Source organism: Plecotus auritus (genome assembly GCF_963455305.1).
Source record: "Plecotus auritus genome assembly, chromosome: 1".
Classification (NCBI taxonomy): domain Eukaryota; kingdom Metazoa; phylum Chordata; class Mammalia; order Chiroptera; family Vespertilionidae; genus Plecotus; species Plecotus auritus.
In genome coordinates this window covers 246,452,021-246,478,008 of record NC_137770.1, presented here as the reverse complement: position 1 = coordinate 246,478,008, position 25,988 = coordinate 246,452,021, and the positions used below count along the sequence as shown (strand labels likewise).

General features: G+C 63.6%; 1 protein-coding gene across 3 annotated transcripts in view; it reads left to right on the top strand.

Annotated features, from left to right (window-relative positions):
• Positions 1 to 25,988, top strand: part of ABLIM2 (actin binding LIM protein family member 2) — a 102,421-nt gene that overhangs the window by 16,415 nt on the left and 60,018 nt on the right. For all 3 annotated transcript variants that reach the window (XM_080682802.1, XM_080682804.1, XM_080682803.1), the window contains exons 2-4: positions 13,124 to 13,267; positions 19,242 to 19,425; positions 25,059 to 25,174. In XM_080682802.1, coding sequence (XP_080538928.1) covers positions 13,124 to 13,267; positions 19,242 to 19,425; positions 25,059 to 25,174 — 444 coding nt within the window. The remainder of the gene's footprint in view (positions 1 to 13,123; positions 13,268 to 19,241; positions 19,426 to 25,058; positions 25,175 to 25,988) is intronic.

Sequence of the window (25,988 nt, the reverse complement as noted above, 5' to 3'; positions counted from 1 at the left end):
CCGGGTCCAGGTGCTCCGGGTCCAGGTGCTCCGGGCTCAGGTGCTCCGGGTCCCAGGTGCTCTGGGTCCAGGTGCTCCGGGCCCAGGTGTGTCTCTGTCACTGAGGTCTCTCTCGGGATCTTGGAAGGTGAAGCAGCAGGTCCCACTCGGCCTGCTCCCAGTGGCATTGTCCTCTTCGTCAGTCTCCCCACTTGGAATTCTGAGAACTTCGAGCTCACGGAAAAGGACCAGCACAGCGGCTCCCTGCGCTGCCTTCGCCCGGGCAGCCTCTCCCCTGAGCCTCTGAGTCAGCTGCCTCCTGACACGTGGCCCCTGGGTGGCTGGTAACGTGGGCACAGCACGCCTCCCCACAGAGCCCGCCCCCCACCCCGGGTGTCCTCCACAGGTCCCCGTCTTCTCCTCCAGGACCCGGTGCAGGAACACGCACTGCCGTCGGTTATTGTCTGTGTCGTTAGTCTCCTTCATTCTAGAATGTTCTTCTCCAGTGACACTGACACTGGAAGGGTCCAGCCTGCCGTGCCACGGGATGGGTCCGTGCCTTGGTGGCGGGAGCAGCTGAGCCGCGTTGGCAGGAGGCTCCGTGGTGACTGGGAAAACCTGTCCGGAGGTCAGAACGTTTCTCGTCTCTAAGCAGCGCTGGGAGATGAGCGAGTGAGCGCCAGGGGCTGTCAGGGAGCGAAGATCCAGTTAGAATATGGGGCGGAGGCTGTGCCAGGAGTGGGGGGCGGGCAGGAGGGGGAAGCACCGAGGCCTTTGTGGTCAGAGCCCCTGCCCCAGCCCCCCGCGAGCCAGACTGCACCCTCCTCGGGTTGGGGAGTCCTTCCGGGCGCTGTCAGCCCCGTCCCCGCATGCCTGGAGCATCATAGTTTTCCCTGGGGCCCCACCCTGCAGGGACGCACAGGTGTGGGGTTACGATAGAACTTCCTCCGCGGCAGGTGGCGACCCACTTAGGGGCCCAGAATCAGATTAGTGGGCCACGTCGGTTATGTAAGCTGAATTGCATAGAGACGCGGCAGAGCCCAGCGCGGGAGCGAGGGTTTGGTACATGTTTACGCATCGTCCAGACCAGGCTGAAAAGTGGCCCTCCCCTCCCCCCCCCCCCCCCCCCCCGCCCCGTCGCGCACGTCCTCATCCTGCCCCTGCGCGCCGCGTTCGGAGAAGAGTCTTCGCGCTGGGAGTGAGCTCAGGTGCTGAGATGGGAGGGGGCCCGGGTGAGCCCTGAATGCAGCCACGGTGTCCTCAGAGGAGAGGCCGAGGGACGCTGCAGACAGACACACAGACCAGAGGCAGAGATGGGGGGTGCAGCCACGAGCCACGGATGCCGGTGGCCCCTGAAGCTGGCAGACAGGGGCGGTCCCTCCCCGGCCTCGGAAGGGAGGTGCCTGCCCACGCCTGGTTTTCGCCTAGGGAGACCCGTTTGGGCATCTGGCCCCAGAAGGGGGAGAGAATAAACGTGTGTCGCCTGGAGGTCCCCGTTTGTGCCGCTTTCTCACAGCGGCCCCAGCAAACTGAGCCACAGAGGGACTGGCCATCAGCGTCCTCACTTTGGCCCGCGGCCAGCTGGCCTCAGCCGGCCAGGCTGCCCGGTGGGTGGCCCGGCCCATCGGGCACCTTCCTCCTGGGACCCGCGGGCCGGAGGGTCCTCCCAGTCGAGCGGGTGCGAGGTCTGCGGCCTAGGCCCTGACTGGCGCACTGTCACCACCCACATGCCATTGGCCAAAACCAGCCCGTGAGCCACACACGGTTCTGGGACCCGACGCTGCCTGCGCCCCAGATGCCAGCAACGGGGAGGGTGCAGGGAGAGTGGGACCCCGTGCACCCGCAGGGGCGCACACCCGTGGGCCGCCCACCTCCCATCGCGTGGCGCTTTCTGTGTGCTGATGCCAGAGCCGTGTGGAAGCCACGGGTGAGTGACAGGGGCGAGTGACAGTGCCTGTTCTTAGGACCCGGGACCCCGAAGTTCACGGGTTTCAGGGCCCCGGCTCCCCTTCCCTGTGACCCCCCCTGACCTGCAGCTGGAAGGTGCGTGGGGGGAGGTGGGGGGCAGGACGGGAGCTGCAGTCGGACACAGGTCACACACAGCGGACCCCCGCCCCCCGCGGACTCTCGGGCTCAAAGCCTGCGACCCGTCACGGTCACAGCACCGGCTCACCCGCCGGCCCTGCTCAGTGCCCTCGGGGGAAGGAGGGAGGGGAGTCCCGCCTGGGGATGAGGCGGCACGGACTCTTGTCACTGTCGCCGCGTCGTTCCTGCCCTGAGCTGGGCACGGGGCCGCGGGGCATGGACAGCAGAATAAATAGGGAGACGTCTCATTTATGCCAAAGGATGGCACTCTCTGCCTTGGGTGCGTAATTTGTGCCACTCGTGGGCCCGGGGCTGGGCAGGGATGCTCTGGGAGGCCTTGCTGGCAGGGACTGGAGCTCTGATTGGGCAGCCAGGGCCCCACCCCCACTCCCAGCGCTGACACTGACAAGCTGATGCTGATGGGGAGGGTGCCCGCGGGCGCCACTGAGGCGAGCTTCACACCTCTGAGCTGCTCCTGGTCCGTCCGTCCGGGTGGGAACTGTGACCGCGATGCCCCAGCGCCTCTGCGGTGCGTCCTGGCCTGGTCCGCTCCAGGCGGGGTTTGCACACGCCCCGCGCACCAGGAACCGCAATGATGCCAGGGCTTGCTCGCTGCGGCCACGTGCTGGGTCCAGGGCAGTGCGGCCGCGTACACTGCGGGCGGGTCAGAAACTTGTCCACCTCCCAGGATCTTAAAGCCGAAACCACAGAGGACCGGGGACGCCTCGGGGACCATGGCGTCAGCCACACTCAGGCAGGGGCCCAGCACAGGAATTCTTTAAACATATATAGGTATATGTAATTTTTTTATTGATTTCAGAGAGGAAGGGGAAGGGAGAGAGAGACAGAAACATCCATGATGAGAGAGAATCATGGATCGGCTGCCTCCTGTGGGGATTGAGTCCACAACCTGGGCATGTGCCCTGACCGGGAACTGAACCGTGACCTCCTGGTTCCTAGGTCGACGCTCAACCACTGAGCCATGCCAGCCGGGCCCAGCGCTGTCTTTCATGCCCAAGGGTCTCCCATTAGTCACTGAGCGTCCTAGGCCTCAGTTTCCCCCGGTGCACGGGGCTGTGTGGAATAAATGAATGGGGAGCAGTCCCTCTGAATTCATGTCTTCTCAGAGCCCTGCCGTGCTGCCTGCCGTGGAATGAGGGTCCTTGCAGATGTAAAGAGATGAGGATGGAGACGGCATCATCGTGGTTGAGGGTGGCCCTAAGCCCAGTGCCCCGTATCCTTATTAGGGACAGGAAGGACAGAGGCACAGGGCGAGGCCTCCTGAGGACAGTGGCGGAGATCGGAGCGATGCGGCCACGAGGCCAGGACGGCTGGAGCCATGGGCGGGGACGGGGGTGGGGGGGGGGGGGCGCAGGCGCTGGAAGAGGCGGGGAGGACCTTCCCCGGAGCCTCAGGAGGGAGCACAGCCCTGCCCCCACCCGGACGTCAGCCTCCGGCCTCCAGGACCAAGAGCGACGTGTCCGTGGTTGAAGCCCCGCGTGTGGGCTTGTTGGGCAGCCCAGCCCCTGGCAGAGAGGGCATGGGGGGGAGGGCGTGGGGGCCCCTCTGCTGCCCCTGGCATTGGGCAGTGAGCGTCCCAGCCCTCCGCCCTTCCCCCGCCCGCCCAAGCCCCTTTCCCGGAGCCTGGGAACAGGTGCGCCGCGGAGCCTGGCATTCTATTTCAGGGTGTGGGCACCAGGGTGGCAGCGGCCACGTGACCCTCTGGGTGCCCGTCCGAGCTGTGCTGGCCGCAGAGGCGCCCGCACCAGCCCAGCTGCTGCCCGCAGCCTCCACGGTGCCGCCCTGCGGAGGAGGCCACGCTCCATGGGGATGCCCGGAGGGGAGACGGGTGAGGCCCAAACCGCCCTTTGCATGAGGCCATGGCGGGAGGAAGGCGCGTTTTTCTAACGAGAAGCCTTGGGCCCCAGGAATAAGCTTTGGGCGCCCGACAGGGCAGGAGGCCGTCCAGCGGAGCTCCACTGTTTATGAATGAGGGGGCAGCACTTCGGAGCGCCGACGGTATGCCAGGCTTTGGGGCTTGGTGGAGGGGCCCCATTCTACAGGTGAATAAGCTGAGACTCAGGGAAGGTGAGGTGGGGGCACCGGAGCGAGATCTGGCTCCAGTGCCCTTTGACCCCCAACTGGGCGGAGTCTCGGGGCCCACAGCCCTGCTCCGGCCCCTCCCTCCTCCTCCCCTCCCTTCTTGTCCTTGAAGGCGGGGCTCTCAGCCGGTTGTCTGGCGGCATTGCTGGTTGTCACAGCTAGAGGGGCGGGGTGCTCCAGGCATGGGGCGGGGGGCGGGACGCTGCTCAGCTCCCCGCGGTGCCGGAGGCCCCAGCAAAGCGTTGCCGGCCTAAAATGTCAGCTGAGCTGAGGCTGAGAGGCCCGCGTTAAGGAATAGCATAAAGGCGCCAGTCCTCCCGGTGTTGGCACGAGAAACGGGCCCTCTGCAACTTAGATAAAAACAGTCAGTAACTTCTCATCTTCTCAGGCCGCAGTGAGGGTGCCTGGAGGGGAAGGCTCCGGACGGACGCGATGGAGGAGGGGTGGGGACGGAGCCTGGACCCCAGAGGCAGAGATTGGGGTGCACAGGGAGCGCCTCTGTGAGCCTGGGGTGTGCAGGGGTGGGGTCCAACCTCGTCTCCATCCTGGAATGCTCCCCCCCCCCGCCACCCCCAGTCCGGAGCCTCTGTCCCAGCACCAGGCTCTGAGCGCAGCGGGCCCCTCCTCTCTGGGGCTCGGACAGAGCCTTCCGCTCAGTGGCACACCCCTCGGGCCCGCGGGGCCGTCCGGACGCAGGCCCAGGCCTGGCTTACGCCTCCCGTCGGCGCCGTGCAGTCCGGGGTTTGTACTGACGGGAGCAGCCCCGGGCTGGGGCAGCGCCCTCTCTCTGGCCTGACCCCACCGCGCCCTGGTCGTGTCACCGGAAGGGGGCCTGGCCCACAGCGGGTCTGCCCAGGGCCGGCCGGGGGTGTGTGGGTTCTTGACTTCGTGCAGGAAAGATCTCGCAACACGAGTCCTAGTGATTTTTAATGTTTTTATTGATTTCAGAGAGGAAGGGAGAAGGAGAGAGAGAGAGAAACTTCGATGAGAGAGAAACATCATGGATCGGCTGCCTCCTGCACCCCCCACAGGGGATCAAGCCTGCAATCTGGGCGTGTGCCCTGACCCGGGGTGATGGGGGTGTGGATTCAAACCGGCAGCCTCTTGGTTCCTGGGTCGATGCTTAACCGCTGGGCTGCCCCGGCCGGGCCTGTGACTTCCAGAGGAGGTATATTAACGGGGACGGTGAAGCAAGGAGGGGCTTGGGGTAGAAGGAGCCACGGAGAGGGACTAGGTGGGGAAATGGGCTCAGGGGCTGCTCTGGCTCCCTGGAGAAGTCCGAGGAAGGGGGCCTTGGGGACAGGGTCAGCGGGTGAGCCCGGGACGAGCTGCCGCTGCCAGTGCTCCCCGGGTTACAAGTCTCGTGGGGTCCCTTAGCGGGTACGCCTGCGGGGGGAGCGAGCGGAGATGCCACCACATGCTCCTGGGAGGAAGAACGCCCCGGACCTTCGTTTTAAGGGTGTTGTTGAAGCTGGGGGTTTGGAAGAAGTCTTAGCGGCGGGTGGGGGGGTGGATCCCAGTAGAATATGCATCCGTTTATGCTGATGTGCCAGAATGAGACTCGTTGCCTCACTTCCTCTGTCCGGTGTGATTGGAGTGTCGCCGCCTGTCTCTCTGTGTAGGGGTCCCCGGTCACAGAAGAGAGGGTTTTGTAACTGCTTGGTCCTTAGCTCTGTCTCAGTTTCCCTCTTTGCTTGTCCTGGCTTCCTAGCCTGTATCGTCGGGGCTCGTCACTGCCCGGGGCCCCCGGGGCCCCGTCCGTCAAGGGGTGACTGTTCCTCCCTCCAGGTGCCCCGCGTGAGGATAGCAGACGCTTGGATTTGTTTCCCGAAGCCGGTGGCCGGGGCTCCCCGCCAGTGGGCCTGGCCCGCCCCGTGCGGACCGGCCTTTGAGCTCCCGTTGGCTGGGGCTCAGGTAACGGCTCCGGGCCGGCTGGTGTGCTGCTTGTTCTGAAAATACCCGTAGGCTCCCGGGGCTGCGACACGTGACGGTGTCCGTTTCTCAATGGAATTTCCATGCTGGGGGTGGGGCGGGTCCCCGCCCCGCCCCGCCGAGGACACTGTGTCCTTCACGCCCTGTTGTGTTCCCCGGGGTGACGGCCAGGAACGCCGACGGCAAAGAGCAGGCGGGACTGGAGTGCAAACAGACACTCCTGCTCCCGGTGAGCAAGGGAAGCAGTGGCATCTCGTGATGAAAACAGCCGCAAAGGAAGTGAGATGCCGCCCACGTAAGGCTCTGTGCGTGCAGACCTGAAACACCAGGCACCTCTTGGAAGAAAAGGGGAGAGGTCTGTGTGAGCGCAGATTAGCCAATGGTTTCTTTTCTTTTTTAAAAAAGATGTTTTTATTGATTTCAGAGAGGAAGGGAGAGAGAGAGAGAGAAACAGAAGCATCAATTACGAGAGAAAATCACCGATCGGCTGCCTCCTGCATGCCCCACGCTGGGCATGGAGCCCACAACCCGGGCAGGTGTCCTGAATGAGAATCACATTCATTGATATACATGAGCCCTGGCTGGTGTGGCTCAGTGGATAGAGCAGGGGTGGGCAAACTTTTTGACTCGAGGGCCACAATGGGTTCTTAAACTGGACCGGAGGGCCGGAACAAAAGCATGGATGGAGTGTTTGTGTGAACTAATATAAATTCAAAGTAAAGGAGCGGAGGGGAGAGCAAGAGAACCCTCTGCTCTTTCGGCTCCACAGGCCGGATAGAACAGCCGAACAGGCCGGATTCGGCCCGCAGGCCGTAGTTTGCCCACGGCTGGGATAGAGTGTCAGGACTGAAGGGCCCTGGGTTCGATTCTGGTCAAGGGCACATGCCTGGGTTGGGGCTCGATCCCCAGTAGGGGGCGTGCGGGAGGCAGCCAATCAAGGATTCTCTCTCATGGATGTTTCTATCTCTCTCCCTCTCCCTTCCTCTCTGAACTCAATAAAAATAAAAAAATACATAAAAAAAAGAAAATATACATGAGTTTGATTTCATCAAAATTAGACACTTTTTTTGCTGCCAACGACCTGATGAAGAACATGTAAACACACCTCCCAGAATGGGAGATGGTATGCGCACAGCCTGTATTTGATGAGGGAACGTGTACCTGGACTATAGAAACAATGTATAAACGGGTCAGAGAAAAGACGTTCAAATTCAATGGACCAGCGACCCCAGCAGTCATTTCCCCAAAGAAGACGCGGATGGGCCCCGCTTCCCCGTGTCCCACGAGGCGGGAGGGTCACTGTGGCTTCCGTGGGGCGGACGGAAAAGCCAGGGCCCAGCGTCTCTGCTCCATGCGCTGGGAGAGCCCCGTCTGTGTCAGAGCCCCGTCTGTGTGGGGCCTGCAGGGCACGGGCCGAGCAGCTGTGCGGGGAGCACGGGTCGGGTGGGCGCAGAGCCAAAGGAACCGGGCGGCCAAGAGTGAGCCACGAGCCAGAAGAGCGAGCGCCTTGGTTCAGCCCAGTGGTCGGCAGACCGCGGCTCTTTGGCCCCTGGAGTGTTCTAACGCCACCTCTTCAAAATGGACTCGCCCAGGCCGAAAACCGACTTCTGCGCGTGGGCCACGAAGTTCCAATCGCACTGTCCGTGCATGCCCGCACGTGGTATTTTGTGGAAGAGCCACACTCCAGGGGCCGAAGAGCCGCAGGTGGCTCGCGAGCCTGTGGCTGGCCGACCACTGGTTTGGGGGATTATGTATTCCCAAATTTCCGTGGCCTTGCAGTGGCCACGCCCATTCAGGCCCCTGACCTCGGTTCCCAGGTGTGACTGACCGGCACCTTCCCTGGGCAACCCCCTTCACTGAGCATGCGCCTACCCCCCTTTGTTGGACCCCCCTCCCCCCCAGTGACCTGCGGGAATGGGCTGGGGTTCCCTGGAGAGTGTGACGCTGCAGCTTTCTGGTGCGGCTGCCGGATGACATGCCGCTGGTGTCTGCTCTCCCCTCTGCTCCTTCCTGTGATTCATAACCGGCAAGTCACAAGTGCCATCTGGAGGTCAAGGCTGCGGCCCCATCTGCAAAGGCCTGGGCAGGAACGGGCAGCTGGCGACGCTGAGCTGGCCAGTGCCTGCCGGGGGGCGCGCGGGCAGGTCCCCGAGCCCCACGACCTCCCTCACCGGGGTGTCCCGTGGCAGAGGCCTAGCTTGGCCTCACAGACCCTCTGGGTGGGAGCTGATGGTGGGGCGGGATCCTGCGGCCGCGGGGCGAATCCTGGCTGTGCCCTTGGCCCATTTCCAGCTGGCGGCCTGGGCTGGCAGTGGAGCTTACCGAGCGCAGTGCCGGAACACCCAGGCCCGGGCCCTGGCAGAGGATGACACCCAGAGGCTGTGCATCACCCCTGCCGGGCACTGCGCGGGGCTCGCGTCCCCCTACGCGTTGCCTGCTTCTCCTTAGGTTCAAGGGACATTTACTGGGCGTCTGCTGGGTGCTGGGTGCTAGGTGCTGGGCCGCCTGGCCAATGGCGTGTGACCCAGGCACAAGCACGGGCCTGGGAGCCCAGGGACCCGAGTCCCGGCCCAGCCTGCCGGGCCTGGCATTTCCCCGTGTGTGTGTGTGTGTGTGTGTGTGTGTGTGTAAGGCGGGGGTGGGGTGTGATGGGCCCAGATGCCCGCTAAGCATGACCTTCCGGAATGCCACCATGAGATCCTCAGATGCCTCCCCGGTCAGGAAGGGCTGCTCTTCCGGGGATGAAATATCACCCTGGGGTGTGGGTGGCGGGACGCCGGGACCAGCTGCTTGAAGCTGGAGTTGTCCCAGGAATTGCCGGAAGCCTGGGCTGGAGCCCGTGGGAGCTCACGGCCGTGTCTCTCCCCGCTCCGGCCTCTGGAAGGAGCCCCCCACCCCCTAACACCCCCTGCTGAGCCCCCACCACGTGCCAACCTGCCCCGTCACCACCCTCGAAACAGAGGGACAGGTGCAGAGACAGACTTGGGGAGGGGAGGGCACAGCACGTGGTTCCCAGGACCATCCTGGTGGCAGAGGACCCGCCGCACCCACGGGCCACGGGGAGGGGCCACAGCGGATCGCCGGGCCCTCTGCCCTCAGTCCCAGCCGAGCCTGTGCCTCCAGCCTCCACGGAGAGCGGGAGCCTTGGGGGTGGGCGTTCCCAGCCCCGCGCCTCTCCATTCCCAGCGGCCCGGTGCTGGGGCTCATTAGCACTGGATTGCACAGCCACGGCCTTGGGGACTGATCCAGCCACCTGAGTGTGTGTGTCCTGCTATTAGCACAGTTAGGCACTTAGCACCACATGTTAGAGCGATCTCGAAATTACGGTGAAACAAACCTGCCGCCTTGGTGTGTAGGTCTCAAATGTGGTTTCTCCCAATCCCTCCCCCTCCCCCTCCCCTCCCCCTCCCCTCCCCCTCCCTCCCTCTCCCTTTCCCTCTCTCTCTCTCTCCCCCCTCCTCCTCCCCTCTCTCTCCCTCCCCCTCCCCTCCCCCTCCTCCCCCCCTCCCTCCCTCTCCCTCTTTCTCTCCCCCCTCCCTGTCCCCTCCCTCTCCCCCTCCCCCTCTCCCTCCCCCTCTCTGAAAATTTTTTACAGACTATTTCTTAGAGCAGTTTTTCGGTTGTAGAAAACTTGAACAGCCCTAGCTGGTGTGGCTCAGTGGATAGAGTGTCGGCCCGAGGACTGAAGGGTCCCTGGTTTGATCCCAGTCAAGGGCGCGTACACAGTTGCAGGCTCGACCCCCGGCCCAGGTTGGGGCGCGTGCGGGAGACAACCAATCGAGGTGTCTCTCTGACATCAGTGTCTCTCTCTGTCGCTCCCCTCCCTCCCACTCTCTCAGAACCAATGGGAAAGCACCCTCAGCAGAGGAGTAGCAGCAGCAAGAGAGAGAAGGAAGTAAAAGCAGTGTCTCCGGATCCACTGTTAAAAGAGAGGTTGAGCAGAAAGTTGAGCGTTCCCGTTATGCCCGCGCCGTGTCCGTTGTTAACCCCGCACGGGGGAGGGGGGGCTTTCCCTGCAGCGGTGGCCCCGTCTGATGCATCGTTAACTGAAGTGAGCACCAGGGGCGCTGCTGGTGCTGCGTGTTCTCTGGGTTTGGACAAATGCACGCGACAGGTGTCCGCCATCACAGGGTCACGGAGCCGTTTCTCTGCCTGAGAGCCCCCCGCTCCCCCTCTGCTCCCCCCTCCCCCCACCGACAAGTGCTGGGCTTTCACCGTCTCCATGGCGCTGTCTCCTCCCGCGTGTCCTGTGTTTGGAAGCACGGTGCGAGGCCTTCTCGGCCGGCTCGTCACTTAGCAACACGCATCTACGTCTCCTCCACGCCCTCTGGGGGTTCGATGGCTCATTTCTTGATAGTTCACTTCTTCCTTTTTTTTTTTTTTTGTAAGAGGACGTTTATTGGGTGAGTCACAGAGCGGGGAAAAGCCTCTCCTGGAAGAGATGGGCTGAGGAAACAGTTGTGGAGGCACTGGGAGGGCCCTTGGCGCTTGGGGGTGAGGAAGCTAATGGTCACGTGCTTGGGCTGGGACGGGGCAGGGGGCGGGGGGAGGGGGGTGGGTGTGCTCCCGGGAAGGAGGGTGCACTGGGTCCGCTGTCCTCACGGCTTTAAGGGCGGAGATTGTTTGTGACACTCACACACCAGACAGGAATCGTGGCCGGAGCTGCCCATCCCTGTCTGGGAGCCGCGTGGAGAGAACCGTGCCCTGCGCGGTCCTGGTCATTCTTGCCGCGGCCACATGCCAGCGGGGCCACCTCTCTGGGCCTCGGCTGGCTCAGCAGCAGCAGCGGCAGCGGCAACACTTACTCCGCCGGCTGCTGTAAGGGGCGGGCCCTCTGCGAAGCCCCGTGTGCATGGCTGACCTCGCCCCCATCGGGCAGCTGCAGGAGGGGTGAGCCCATCTTGGGGGTGAAAGGCCCATGCCATCGGTGCACACGAGTCACAGACCAAGCGGGCAGATGGGCAGGTGCGGGCTGGCCGGATCACCTGCCTGCACCCCTTGTACCTGCAGGGAGACAGGTGTCTGTCGCCACAATGCAGTGTCTATGTCTCACCACCAGGGGGCAGCACCCTGCTCTCACCCTGCTCTCACCCTCACAGGCCTCAGGTCCTCCCCGGAAACCATGTCTTAAAGCAGTCCCCCCCCCGGCCCCCCAATACAGCTCCAGGAGCCAGGACACTGGTGATTCAGGCTGTGGGGTCTTGAACATGACAATGGCTGTTGGGTACTGAGCACAGGGGTTGATGCACCCTGGGCTGACACATTTTTGTCCGTGGCCCTGGCATCTCCCGGGCAGGGCATGTGGGTGGAGAGTGGATGGACAGACAGCTGGAAGTCTGGCAGTTCCGGGTCCCAGCAAGCAGGAGGTGGGGCTAGGGCTGCACCCCAGCGTCTGAACCGCAGCCTGCAGTGCCTCCAGGTCCCAGGGCTCTGACACTGATGGGCGAGGTGCTGGGGGTGGGGGGTGACGTTCCCCTCGTACGCATTGGGCCGTCTCCAGCAGCATCAGCACGTGCCTGTGATCCTGTGGAGATGCCCGCGCATTGTCCTTTATGCGCCTGGTGGATGAGAAGGGAACAGTGGACGATCCTTGTCCCCCCCGCCCCCACAGTGTCGATTTGACCTCCGACCTGGACTTGACGGCTGTCAGCCCCCGAGCCCTGGGCAGCCGGCTGTGTGCGGCGGGAGCTGGCGCTCTCTGAGGCGTCAAACCTGCTTCCATGGCTCGTTCCCCACGGGGCGTCTTAGATTGAAGCCCAGGAAACCCATCCATGTTATTGATCACCGAGGAGGCGGCTTCTGGGCGAGGGAGCGTGGGTATGAGATGCTGCTGGCGTTTACCCGGAGCCGGGCCTGCGCCGTGGCTCCCGGACCCCAGGCCCAGCTGCGGCACGGTCTCCTGGCTCCTCTGGAAGCGCCAGGCGGGCCCGGTGCCACCGGTCTCCCTTCCTGCACCGCTTCTCCAGCCAGCGTGGTGCCCCTCCCAGGCAGCTGGCACCCCGCTCCCCGTGGGGTGTTCAGAGCCTCCTCCTCGGAAGGCCTGCTGTCCCCAGCGTGGCCCGGGCCCCCCGTGCCGCCGGCCAGGGCAGTGCCCGCGGGGAGGGAGGAGCCCTGCCCTGGCCGGGTGGGGGCTGTCCGAGGTGGGGCTGGGGGGAGGGCAGGCTGGAGACCGAAGGGAGCAATGTCCTCCTTTGGGGACGGGGCCTTGCAGGCCTGGGGCCCGTCGGTGCCAGTGCTCAGCAGCTGTGGCTTTTCTGAACTGGTCCTGAGTGGGAAGTGGGTCCAGCCCACTCGACCCCGCGTGGGCCTCTGCCGCTAACCAGCTCCTCGCGCTGTGTGGCTGCGCGGGGAGAGAGCTGGTCCCAGCCCCGGGTCCCCCCCTCTCCCCGGCTCTGCCACGGGGCTGTCCCTGTCACTGTCTAGCTGCCTCCACCAAGCTCCTCGGGGCGGGCCCTGGGCCCGCGTCCCGCACGCTGGCCTATTGGGGGGTCTTTTGGGGGGTGCGGATGCGGAGCCCACAGTCTGGCCCAGCCATCCACCCGACCCGGGCCTGCGTGGGTCTCCGGCGCCTCCCTACACCCCCTTGGCTCTGGGGCGCAGCAGCAGTATCCAGGCCCGTGTCCCCGGCACAGCGGGGTCGGGGGTGCCACGGAGAACTGTGCTTAGGGCGCCTGCATTCGAGGGTGTGGGCCCCTGGCTGCAGAGGCCTGCCCAGCTCCTGGGTGGGGTTCTGAGGTCCTAGGACGGGGGTCATGCCAGGTTCGGGCTGCAGGGGCGGGGCCATCCAGGGGGAGGTCGTGATCGCCCCGTCCCTGCAGGTCTGCTCGCAGGGAGGGGGCAGGAGCCCCTCATTGGGGTTGACCACGTTGTCCGATTCCCACGGGTCCCCAAGGAGAGGAAAGCCAGCGCCTGACGCCCCGGGACTGTGCTGGGGGGGGGGGGTGGGCCGAGTCCTTGCCCCCTTGCCGGCTGCTCGCCCTGCGCCTGTCCGTCCCCCGTTAACGCCGCTCCTTTCCCCCCACAGTGTCGGAGCCACCGGCGGCCCTGGGCGCCCTGGAGAAGCCGCCCGGCTCGGCCATCCTGTGCACCACGTGCGGGAGCGTGTGCAGGGGCGAGGTGCTGCGGGTGCAGAGCAAGTACTTCCACCTCAAGTGCTTCGTCTGCAAAGGTGAGTGTCGGCCCGCCCGGCGGCGGCGCCTCCGAACCAGGCTGCCAGCTGCCATCGGCCCGCAGGGCGTCCCCGGGCAGCCGGGCAGACGGGGGCCTGGAAATGCGAGTCCAGAGCCTTCCCACGACAGAGTCATCGTATCCGTGTGGCTGTGTCACCCACGGGCGTGACAGAGGAGTCCCAGGGGTCGCACGCAGCTGCACCCCCACCGAGGACTCAGGTCCAGGGCCGAGCAGTGGCCATGGGGGCCCAGGGTGGGTGCTGGGGCCCTGCCGTCAGCTGTGTGGGGGCGCGGGGCCCCCGCCTGGCAGAGGAAGAGAGCATCGCCATGCATTCCAGTGAAAATGGTGTCCGTGGTCTGATGGTAAAGACAGCGTGAATGATACCAGCGATGCGATGAAATCAAAGCTCAGCTGCTTATCTCTCTCTCTTTTAAAATATGTTTTTATTGATTTCAGAGAGGAGGGGAGACGGGGAGAGAGAGGAACAGCGATGAGGAGAGAGAGTCATTGGTCGGCTGCCTCCTGCAGGCCCCCCACTGGGACCGAGCCCGCAGCCCGCACTTCTCTGGGCTGGATTCCGGGCCTGCCCCTGGGACAGCGAGCGCACCTCCTCCTGGGGGTCCCGGGCGGGCGGCGCCTCCTGGGGGTGAGCGAGGCAGCAGTGAGCCCGCGCCCTGGAGCACCTCTGCCCGCTGCCGCCACGCCGCTGTCCTGGGCTCTGTGTGAAGCTGTGCGTGGCCCACCCTTTGGAGAGGAAACTTGAGACCCCAGTCGCGACTCCCCTCTTCCCTCCCCAGGGCAGGGTCCTGAGCCAGCGTGGAGCCTCCTGTCCCTGGAGGGTCACAGTCAAGGGGCCGACCCTGGGTCGGCTGGGGGGCCAGTGACTCAGAGGGGATGGGCACCCCCACAGCTGCCCGACCCTGGGACCCCCACCCCACCCACCCCACCCACCCCTTGCCGGTGCTGCCCCTCCGTCTGGGGGCTTGGTGGCTGTCAGGGACGGTGCTGAGGGTCATGATGCCCCTGAATTTCCTGGGTCCAGCCTGGCTCCCTGGTGAGTCCCCCGCAGCTGTCCCCCCAGGCCCCCCGCTCCCCGCCCTCAGGAAGGTGCTGGAGTCTAGGCCGGGCTGTTTGGGAGCTGAGGTGAGGGCCGGCACAGCCTGGGGCTTGTTTTCCGGGAGAGGAGGGGGCGGCGCTGGGAGCGGAGCTGCGAGCATTTCCGTGGGCAGGAGCGCAGTCCAGCTGCCTCTGCGAGGCCCGAGGGAAGGGGACGCGCAGCCGGGAGGTCTTCCCGGAGGAGGTGACCCGCCTGTCAGGCCCGCCGGCCCGAGGCGTCCCTTCCCTTCCTCGGAGCCCCGGCCGCTGGGCCACGTGTCTGGTTCAGTCTCCCTCCTCTCCATAGCGACCGGTCGGCTGCGTAGCCGAGAAGCAGAACCCGTTGGGCCGCTGTGTTGGAAGCGGTGTTTAACGCCGGAGAGGAAGTGCGCCGTGTTTAAAGGGTGATTGTCTGCAGCGCGAACCTCGGCAGCACATGGAAGGCCTAGGCTCCGAGGACGGAGCCTCACGGGCTTGACCCGCGGGGTCCGGTTGGAGGTGGGAACTGCCCGGTGCCCCTCCCGCGTGTCACAGGGCAGATGGCGCCGCCCCCTGAGCTCGCCTCCCCTGAGGACTGCGGGAGCCAGGCCGAGAGCTGCGGGGCCGGCTAGGGGAGGGTCACAGTGCCTGCGCCCTCGCCTTCTGGGGCGTTCCGGGCCTTCGTGGGAGATCCCGCCCGGAGCTTACAGCCCCGGGGAAGCTGCGCAGAGTGCGGCATCCGTCGGGCACAGCTTGTCCGCAGCCTGACCCCGGCAGGGCGCGCCAGGACCCGGGTCCCGCGGGAGAACCGCAGGAAGTCACCGCGGGAGGGATCGCCGATGACACGCCTGTTATTCCAGGCGGCGAGGCCAAGGCCGAGGTCAGGATGGACCGGGCAGCACAGCCCACCAGCCCGGCCAGCTCGCTCCCGCTCGGGGCGAACCCACAGGTCCTCTGCTCTGTCCTGCCGTCCTCCTGCCCCAGCACAGAGGCCCTGACCACTGGGGCTGCCGTCCGGGCTCCGGCGAGCTGGCCTGGGCACCAGCGTTCACATGTGGAATCGTGCTGCACACACATGTGTGTCTCTGGAACATTCATGTTGAGGGCGGAGGAGCGCTCCCCGTGAGATACGCTCCTCACCGTGCCTCCCCACATCTGCCCGAATCCTCCGAACACGAGGTCCACGCGGACCAGGCCGGCCCTCCGCCGTTGGGCATTTGCGTCGATGCCACCCGGGCACCCGGCCAGTCGGTCCCCCAAACCTCATCTCGGAGTCCTCCCGACAGCCGTGGCAGGTGGGCACCGCGAACCCTGTTTTACAAAGGAGGACTCTGCGGTTCAGAGAGGTGCAGGGACTTACCCCAGGTCACACAGCGGGGAGAGCAGGAGTGCGGACTCCAGCCCAGGCTGCCGTGTCTCCAACACCATCTGCCCCCAGGGATCACTTGCCACAGGGGGTGTGTGACGGCTGCAGCCAGCGCCGGGGGCTAACCGTCCACGGGGGGGCCTGGTCACTTCCTCCCGGGGTCAGGAGGTCGCTGGGTCAGAGGGCGGGGGCGGTTCCCACATTCTTTCGAGTCAGTGCCAAATGGTGTTCCAGAAAGTGCCTTCCCACCACGGCCGGCCCTCCTGACCTCTTCTCGTAAGTGGCCACAGCGAGTGCCAAGGGCTGACGCTCAGGGTCACCCCCGCTGCTCCGCGACCCCTATCCGTCTCGACGGGTCCAGTAGGCAGGAGAGACTGTACAGCAACTATCTTAATTAGGATTTTTTCAATTATTCGTGAACTTGGACTTGGACTTACAGCAGGCCTGTCCATACCAACCTCGGTGATCATGGCGGCCGAGGTTCGATCGGTAGCCACGTGACCAGGGGGAAGTGGCAGCTGCCCTGGGCAGGCGTGACGGGAAGGCGGAGGTGGCCTCGGTCCCTGTCCTGGCGCTGGCGTGGCGGAGACTCAAGTTTCCATGGGGCACGAGGCCCATTACACACTTGGTCCTCCAGGGGGCAGTCTGGCCGCCACGCCCTTAGGAAGAATAGGAAAACAGCCGGATGCAGAGGCCGGGTGTCCAGGGCCTAATTGGTTTGGGGGTGGGGGGTGCGTTACAGAAAAAGACCATAGATCTCCTGGCAGGCCCGGAGAGCCTGTTCCTCCCGAGGGGGCACCGCTGTCCGGCCTCTGTCGTGATGCGAGACTCAACAAAGAGCCCCACTCCTGTGGGTGTGAGCCGGATTCAGATCCGGGCTCTGCGTGAGTGACGTCAGCACAGCCGGCCTGGCGGGTCCCCCTGCAGCACTCACGTCCCCCCAGCTCCTCTGTGCTGCACCTTGACCTCTGAGGAGGCCCAGGGAGGTCAGGATCTTGCCCAGGGGCACACAGCATAGCACAGGGTGGAGCCTGGAACCGGGGCCCAAATCCAGGCGGCTCCCGCGACCGGGCCCTCAGCGCTCAGCCTGCGCCTGGCCTGGCCGAGGAGCTGGCCTCCCCTGGAGAGGAGGAAGGAAGGACTGTCCGAGGCTCGCACGGCCGTCCCCAGCCCACAGCACATGCCACCCTCATGCCGGGAGGGGGGCAGGGAGACGCAGGAGGGCCCCCTCCCCCTGTGGGTGAAGGGCTGGGTTGGGGGTCCACCTGACATGGATGGGGGGTGGGCACTGATGGAGCGTGACCTGAGGGAACGGCTGATCAGACCGGGACGCCGCAGAATCAGTTTCCACGCTCCAGACTCCCAGGCTCTCGGCACGTGGCCTCCCTGGGAGTCGGCTGTGGTGGAGGGAGGTGGCTGGCCTTGTCCCGACCCTCGGGCACCACGCGAGGCTCAGGTCAGCAGTGGGGCTCCCTTGGTGAGACCAGCACTCCGTCACCGCCCAACCATCACGCGCTGTGCTCCATGCATGGAGCACCCAGCGGGGTGTGTGCCATGTGTGTTCCGATAGCATGTAGCACTCAGCGGGGGGTGTGCCACGCGTGTTCCAATAGCATGTAGCACTCAGCGGGGGGTGTGCCACGCGTATTCAGATAGCATGTAGCACTCAGCGGGGTGTGCCACGCGTGTTCCGATAGCATGTAGCACTCAGCGGGGTGTGCCACGCGTGTTCCAATAGCATGTAGCACTCAGCGGGGGGTGTGCCACGCGTATTCAGATAGCATGTAGCACTCAGCGGGGTGTGCCACGTGTGTTCCGATAGCATGTAGCACTCAGCGGGGGTGTGTGCCACGTGTGTTCCAATAGCTCTGTGCTCATCGTCGTCAGGATAACCCAGCCCGGGCCTCGCGGAACCCCTAGGCAGGCATCCTCAAACTACGGCCCGCGGGCCACATGCGGCCCACCGAGGACATTTATCCGGCCCGCCGGGTGCCGCTGCCTGTCCTGCTTAGCAGCCGACTCGTCCCGGGCCCGCAGTGCGCATAGGAATTTGTTCATAGTTTTTTTTTTAAACTATAGTCCGGCCCTCCAATGGTCTGAGGGACAGTGAACTGGCCCTGTTTAAAAAGTTTGAGGACCCCTGCCCTAGAGCCTCGTGACCACAGGGGCTCCTAGGAGCCGGTGTCCCTGCCGGCGTCCTAGGTGGCGCGGAGAGCCTGCGGCACGTGCAGTGTCAAACGCCTGCGTGCCTGCCGCTCTCCCGCAGGAAGGGCGCGGGAGAGGCCGCTGTGCTGGGAGCCTGGAGGCGGGTTGTGAACGTCCGTCAGCGGTCTCGCCCTGGCACCTGTTTCCCCCCGGAGGTGCTCAAGGTCAGAGATGCCAGTCCTGCCCTGGCCGTTGGGCTCAGTTTGGCCTGCGGACCGAAGGGTCCCGGGTTTGATTCCAGGCAAGGGCACATGCCTGGGCTGCAGGCTAGGTCCCTGGTAGGGGGCGTGCAGGAGGCAACCAATCGGTGTGTTTCTCTCACATCGACGTTTCTCTCTCTCTCCCTCTCTCTCCCACGCTCCCTAAAAATCAATGGAAAAGCATCCTGGGGTGAGGGTTAAAAACAAACAAAACCCCACAAAGACCCAGTACTGGGAACTCGCGGAAATGACACCCTTTGCCGTCCGTTAATATTTTAACAAAAACTCCGAGGGATCGATTCAAACCCGTATGAGGGCCACGTGGTTTTTCACGCCTCGAGAGGCTGTGACCTATGAGGACTGGCCTGGTCGAGGTGCTGGGGCTGCCTGGGGCGGGGGAAGGGGGGCGTCTGGGGCCTCCAGCAGGGAGGGGGGGTCCGGGCAGTGCTCCCTCTGAAACCCTGCCTAGCTCCCACGTGTCCCTGGGGCAGGAGGGGCGTGTGTGGGGTGAAGGCTCAGATGTCCCGGTGGTTGAGTGACCGGCTGCCCCGAGGCTGAGTGCCCGATCTCCACCCAGCAGAGTCCCCTAGCCCTTCAGCTCCCGGGGGCAGCAGGTGTGTGCTGGGGGCTGGGGACAGAAGGTTCATGGTCAGGTGTCCCGGTTCCCTCCGGCAGGGCCCGGCCTTGTCCACGGGTGGGAGGAGTGGGGAGGGTCAGGAAGCTCACAGGGACCCGGCGCCAACCTCCGGGTTCACCTGTCCTCTGCCACAGGCACCTTCCCACCCAGGCAGGTGCGTTTCTGATCCTTCTATCCCGCGCGGGGACAGGAGCCAGGTCGGCGGGGGGCTGGGGCCCCAAAGAGCCCCCTGGTGGGTCCCGGAGCGAGGGAGGGAGGCTGGCGGCCTTCAGCACCGTGAGGTGTCCGCCCAGGCCGGCGCCCCTTTCTGGAAGCGTCCACCAGGAAGTGCACTCAAGTCAAGGCTGAGGGTGGAGCTGGAGCGGTGCCGGCCCCGGCCCCCAGCCGAGGTTTCTCAGCGAACCGCCGAGCCTGCATCAGGTGGGGGGTGTCTGAGGGGGGCCCGCCCACGGGAGAGGTCCCGCCTGACGCTGCCCCGTGCTCTCCCCAGTGTGCGGCTGCGACCTGGCCGAGGGCGGCTTCTTCGTGCGCCAGGACCAGCACATCTGCACGCGGGACTACCAGCGTCTGTACGGCACCCGCTGCTTCGCCTGCGACCGCTTCATCGAGGGCGAGGTGGTGTCGGCGCTGGGCCGGACCTACCACCCCGACTGCTTCGTGTGCGCCACCTGCCGGTGAGTGAGGCCGGGCCCTCGCCAGCCTGGGGCCCCTGTGCCCACCCCGGGGCCTGCACCCACCCCGCCCACACCAGGGCCCTGCACCCACCCCGGGCCCTGCACCCACCCCGGGCCGGCCAGGCCCCCTTCCTGCTGCCCGGTGGGTCACAGCCACAGAGGGAGGCAGGGCCCAGCCCGGGACGGCAGGTGGACACTGGGCGGCCGCATACCAGAGCGCAGCCTCACAGCCCAGACCCTGCGGCCCCTGCCCTGCCCGTCGTCCAGGACCGGGCATGTGTCCCCCTGCACTCCCTGCCTGTACCCACGTGACACCACACCCAGCCACCAGGCATGTGTCCCCCTGCACTCCCTGCCTGTGCCCCCGTGACACCACACCCAGCCACCGGGCATGTGTCCCCCTGCACTCCCTGCCTGTGCCCCCGTGACACCACACCCAGCCACCGGGCATGTGTCCCCCTGCACTCCCTGTCTGTGCCCCCGTGACATCACACCCAGGCACCGGGTATGTGTCCCCCTGCACTCCCTGTCTCTCACCCCCGTGACACCACCCCCAGCCACCAGGCATGTGTCCCCCTGCAGTCCCTGCCTCTCACCCCCGTGACACCACCCCCAGCCACCAGGCATGTGTCCCCCTGCACTCCCTGTCTCTCACCCCCGTGACACCACCCCCAGCCACCAGGCATGTGTCCCCCTGCACTCCCTGCCTGTGCCCCCGTGACACCACACCCAGCCACCGGGCATGTGTCCCCCTGCACTCCCTGTCTGTGCCCCCGTGACATCACACCCAGCCACCAGGCATATGTCCCCCTGCACTCCCTGCCTGTGTCCCCGTGACACCACACCCAGGCACCAGGCATGTGTCCCCCTGTACTCCCTGCCTCTCACCCCCGTGACACCACACCCAGCCACCGGGCATGTGTCCCCCTGCACTCCCTGCCTGTGCCCCCGTGACACCACACCCAGCCACCAGGCATGTGTCCCCCTGTACTCCCTGCCTCTCACCCCCGTGACACCACACCCAGCCACCAGGCATGTGTCCCCCTGCACTCCCTGCCTGTGCCCCCGTGACACCACACCCAGCCACCAGGCATATGTCCCCCTGCACTCCCTGCCTGTGCCCCCGTGACACCACACCCAGGCACCAGGTGCGTGAGCCCCCAGAATGGGTGGCTTCCAGGATCCCTCCCTCTCCAGAACCCCCCAGGCCACTGTCCCGCGCAGGGGTCCCGCCATGGTCTTCATGCTGGGTCCCCTCCCCTCTGCCTGGCACTGCCCACACTGCCCCTGGGTCTCCACATGCCTCAGCCCGGCTGGGCCTTCACCGTCAGCTCCCGTCACTCACTCCGCCGGGCTTTCCACGCGCCTCGCGGGCCAGGCCTGGTCACCTGGGGGCGCATCAGCGGACACCCCCAGGGCTCAGTCCCAGACACTGCAGTGCAGGGAGGTGCCTCCCAGAGCCTCTCCCACTGGGAGCAGCGCCCCCCACCACACACACCCATTGCATCCTGTCCTGACGCTCTCCTGGGCCAACCTCTCTAGCAACGTGTCCCTGGAGCAGCTTGATGTGGGCGGGGCCGGGCTGAGTCCCCTCTGGCCGGGCTGCCCAGCACTGTGTGGGGTGCAGTGACGGATACGGGGGGCAGACCCAGGTCCCGACCCTCAGCAGCAGGGAGACCGCCGCCCTCCCTCCTTCCCTCCCGCCACCGCCACCGCCACACTGCTCCCAGGGGAATGTCTCATTTCTGGAAAACAAAGAATGAAAACCCTGGTGTTGCCTGGCCAGTGTGGCTCGGTGGTTGAGTGTCGACCCATGAACCAGGAGGTCACAGTTCATTTTCCAGTGTGGGCGTGCCGGAGGCAGCCAGTCCAGGATTCTCTCATCGTTGATGTTTCTCTCTCTCCCTCTCTCTTCCTCTCCCTGGAAAAACGAAACAAAAGGCATGTATGCGGCTCTCTTCTCCGTCTCCTCACACCCAGTTCAACAGCAGCCTTTTGAGTGTTGTCCCCAAGGCCGTGTCTGTCCCGCGGCACGTGCACCAGGCAGAAGCGGGGCTTTGTTGGGGATGTGGAGCGGGCGGAACAATGCCGGGGACCGTTTCTAAGGGGTCCCTGTGTCTTACCCAGAGGGTCAGTGTCCCTCAGGCTGTCTCAGTGGTTTCTGGGCGAGTTGCTTAGAGACCAGGGCCGACGCCATCGCAGTGGGGCTGAGAGACCACCTCTGGGTCATTGGCGGCGTTGAGGGTAACAGCTGACAGCTCCGTCCTGCTGGGCCCGGACCCCCCGTCCACTACAAACAACGAGAAAACTGGACAAAAGACACAAAACACCTGTTTGCAGATGTCGGGCCGAGGCAGCTGAGGACTGAGAGAAGGCGGGCAAAGGAACAGAGCCCTGTGACGGCCTGGCCTGCTGCGCGGTCCCCGGCGGGACCCCGGGCCTGGCATTCTCGCTGCGTCGGGAGACGGTCCTCTGAGAGACGGAGCAGCGTGCGGAGGGGAGAGAGCTGCGCCGGACCAGTGCTCCGGGCGCTATGGAGCGGGCCATCGAGTCCCGACCGATACAGAGCCCGGTGGACACGGAGGGCATCTCACAGGGTGAGGCAGCGAGGGACCAGCTGGCTGTACGCTAAGCAGTTCCCAGCCTGGGAGGCCTTGGGTTCTGGCCAGGTGGACCGTCCCGAATACCCAGCATGCCGTAGGGACACCACAAGGACCATCCACGCATTATCGGTGGGACAGAGCCAACCGAGGGCGGGAAAAGCCTCAGAAAGGTCAGGCTGACCCGCAAACCCGGTGGCCGCCCGCCAAAGCACAGCGCGGCCCTCCCCGTGGGAATAAAAGGAAGTCCGCCCTCGGCCACGTGGAACGGACAATGTCCAACTTCCGACCGAACGCCACTGTTCATAAACACAAACAAAAGCGCCGCGGAGCCAGGAGAGAAACCAGCCCGTGGCAGGGGGCCCGGAACGCGAGCGACGGCGGGCCGCACGGACCGGGACGCGGGGACCCCGCCTGCCGCGTGTGTAGGCGTGTGAAGGAAAGCTGAAACATAAGAAAGTCACAGAAGCCCTAACCGGTTTGGCTCAGTGGATAGAGCGTCGGCCTGCGGACTGAAGGGTCCCGGGTTCGATTCCGGTCGAGGGCATGTACCTTGGTTGCGGGCACATCCCCAGTGGGAGGTGTGCAGGAGGCAGCTGATCGATGTTTCTCTCTCGATGTTTCTAACTCTATCCCTCTTCCTTCCTCTCTGTAACAAATCAATAAAATATATTTAAAAAAAAAAGAAAGTCACAGAAGATGCTGAAAGAAACCACGTGGAGCTTCTAGAAATGAAAATTACAATTTCCGAAAGGAGACATTCCTTGGGAGGAATGAGCAGGAGGTTTTGCTGAGGAAAAGATCGGTGAACTTGACATAACTATAGAAACTATTTATCTAAAGCAAAGAGACAAAAACAAATAAATAAATAAAGACTGAAAATGTGAAGAGAGACCGGGTGGTCTGTGGATATAGTTCTGTCTGTCTGTCCCTCTAGGTTGGGAGGGGGAGACCCAGGGGATGAGAAGACTGAAAAAAATTCGAAGAAATAAAGGTTGGAAAATGTCCAAATTTGATGAAAACTGGAAACGGATGGTTCCAAGAATCGCAGTGAACCCCACGCAGAATAAACACAACAAAAACCTGCCAACTCTAGCACAAATTTCTGAGAAACAATAAGAAGAAAATCTTAGAAGCAGCAAGAGAAAAAACACCACCACATATGTACAGTGGAATCTATCCTATATAATAAAAGGGCAATATGCAAATAGGCTGAACGGCAGAACAACGGTACAACCAATCAAAGCGTAATATGCTAATGCTATGCTAAGGCTGCTCAACCGCTTGCTATGACGTGCACTGACCACCAGGGGGCAGATGCTCTGACTGGTAGGTTAGCTTGCTGCTGGGGTCCGGCCAATTGGGACTGAGCAAGATGGGCCAGACATGCCCTGGAGCCCTCCCGCAGTCCCTCCCCAGCCCAATCGTGCACCGGTGGGGTCCCTCAGCCTGGCCTGCACCCTCTTGCAATCCGGGACCCCTCGGGGAATGTCGGAGAACTGGTTTCAGTCGGATCCCGCAGGCCACTCCCCTGGGGAGGGTGCCAGATGCAGGGCTCACTGCTGGTGAGCGCTGCTGCAGCAGCGTGAGCCTCTCCCAGTCGGGACTGATTCGGGGAGCCCGCGGCAGGCACAGTGGGGCCAGGATGAGCAGGAGCGGCAGGTAGGAGCTGCAGGCGGCGTTGGGCTGCAGGTTTCAGCCCGATCCCTGCAGGCCACCCAGAGGGACCCCACCCGTGCACAAATTCGTGCACCAGGCCTCTAGTAAAAGAATTACTGCGGACTTCTCATCTGAAACTATGAGCACCAGAAGACAATAGAACAGCATCTTTAAAGAGCTGAAAAAAAATCTATAAAACACACACACACACAACCCTTTAAAAATGAAGGCAAGACCGGTAAAGGGTATGGCGTTCCTTTTGGGGGGTGATAAAAAAAATGTCCTCAAATTGACTGTGGGGATGGTTGCACAGCGTTGAATACCCTAACAACCTTTGAGTGGGATGTGACTGTTAGAGTGTACATGAATAAAAGTGTCAGGAAAGCAGTCAGTCAAAAAATGAAGGCTTTTGTAGACACACAGACGCTAAGACAATTTGCTGCCAGAAGTCCTGCATCTGCAACCAACTTAAAGGAAAATTGTCATGCTGAAGGAAAGTGTCAAAAGACACCGAGAAGAAGCAAAAGCAAGCCATCGACTGGTAGATAATACGTATGTCATGAAGCACTGGTGTGCGAAATATATAAAGAGCTTCTGCAAGTCCATATTAGAAGACAAAAAAACAGCCAAAACCGGTTTGGCTCAGTGGATAGAACGTCAGCCTGCGGACTGAAGGGTCCCAGGTTTGATTCCGGTCAAGGGCATGTACCTTGGTTGTGGTCACGTCCCCAGTAGGGGGTGTGCAGGAGGCAGCTGATCGATGTTTCTCTCTCATCGATGTTTCTAGTTCTCTATCCCTCTCCCTTCCTCTCTGTAAAATATCAATAAAATATATTTTTTTTTAAAAAAAAGAAGACAAAAAAAAAACTCTATTAAAAAAAATGGGCAAATGAGTTTAACGTGTACTCCACAAAATATATATGTGAGCGGCCCACAGACACCAGAAACAAGCTGAGCATCGTCCGTCGCCAGGGGAGGCAGCTTGGACTGAGGATGAAATACTGTCATAGAGCCACCGGAATGACCGAAACTGAGAAGGAGGGTGTGGGGCGTCGGTGAGGACGCGAAGCAAAAGGAGTTCTCAGACTCTCCTGGTGGGAGCGCAAAAGGGCGCCACCGCCGTGGAAGGCCGTTTGCCAGACGCACAGTTGGCGTGTGACCCAGCACTTCCCCTCCTCGGGGTTCGCCGGCACTCGGTCTGCTGGTGTGGATGAGGGCACTGCGGCTCAGGTGTCACGGACTGGCCTGAGGTCACACAGCAGGGATGCGGCAGCACTGGGTGGAGGGACCGGGCGTCCTCGACCTGCGAGGTCCCAGGGGGAGGTGATGGTGTGCGTCTTGGGTCCTGGCTTGTCATTCCTTCTCTTGTTTCAGGTTGCCTTTCCCGCCCGGGGACCGAGTGACCTTCAACGGGAAGGAATGCATGTGCCAGAAGTGTTCCCTGCCCAAGTCCGCGGGTGGCAGTGCGCACCTGTCCCAGGGCCTCTGGAGTGAGTGGGCGCTGAGTGGTGTGGGGGGGAGGGAGGGGGCTGGCGCTGGCCAGAGGTGGGGGGATCATAAGGAAGGGAACCAGGATAGAAAACTCCGGTACGTCCGTGCCGTCAAACCCTTGCAGGGGCTGTGCCCGCTGCCCTGTGTGCCGTTCCTGCTTTTCATCCACCTCCCTTCCTGCGTTGGGCCCAGCTCTGGCCTACCTCCTCCAGGAGGCCCTCCTGGCCTACTTCTCGTCCTCTCCTTCCAGCTCACTCAGCTCCTCACCGTTAATTCCTAGAAGCCCCTTGGGAGAGCCCTTAAAGGAGCATTGAACTCTGGGCCTGTGGTCAGGGGCTGCACTTTGCAGGAGCCTGGCCGGGGTGTGTATGGAGTCGGTGCTCAATATGTGCTTCTTGCATGTAGAAACTGGAGATTGTTCCTCTGAAAGCAGGAACGCCCGCTGGCCTGTGGGCGTGGGTCAGAGTGAGAGCGGGGCAGGCGCGGGCAGGTGCTGGCCTTTCCCAGCGTGGGTGACTCTTCGGGACCAAGAGGGATGTGGGGACTGGGCCGAGGCCCCGGCGTCCCGGGCCCTGCTGCTGCCACGATCCCGCTGCAGAGGTGGTGTTTTTGGAGCCCACCCTGCGTGTGGGGTCGCTGTGGTGTCCCAGCACCAGGGCCACCTGTCCTGGGACAGAGTGGCAGTTCCTACTGATTTCCGGAGCCAGGCCCTTGCCCAGTGTTGATTCCTCCCGCCCACGTGGTTCCCATTCATTCATTCATTCATTCACATGTGCACACATTCATCCACTTGGTTCCCCCGCCTGGGCAGCG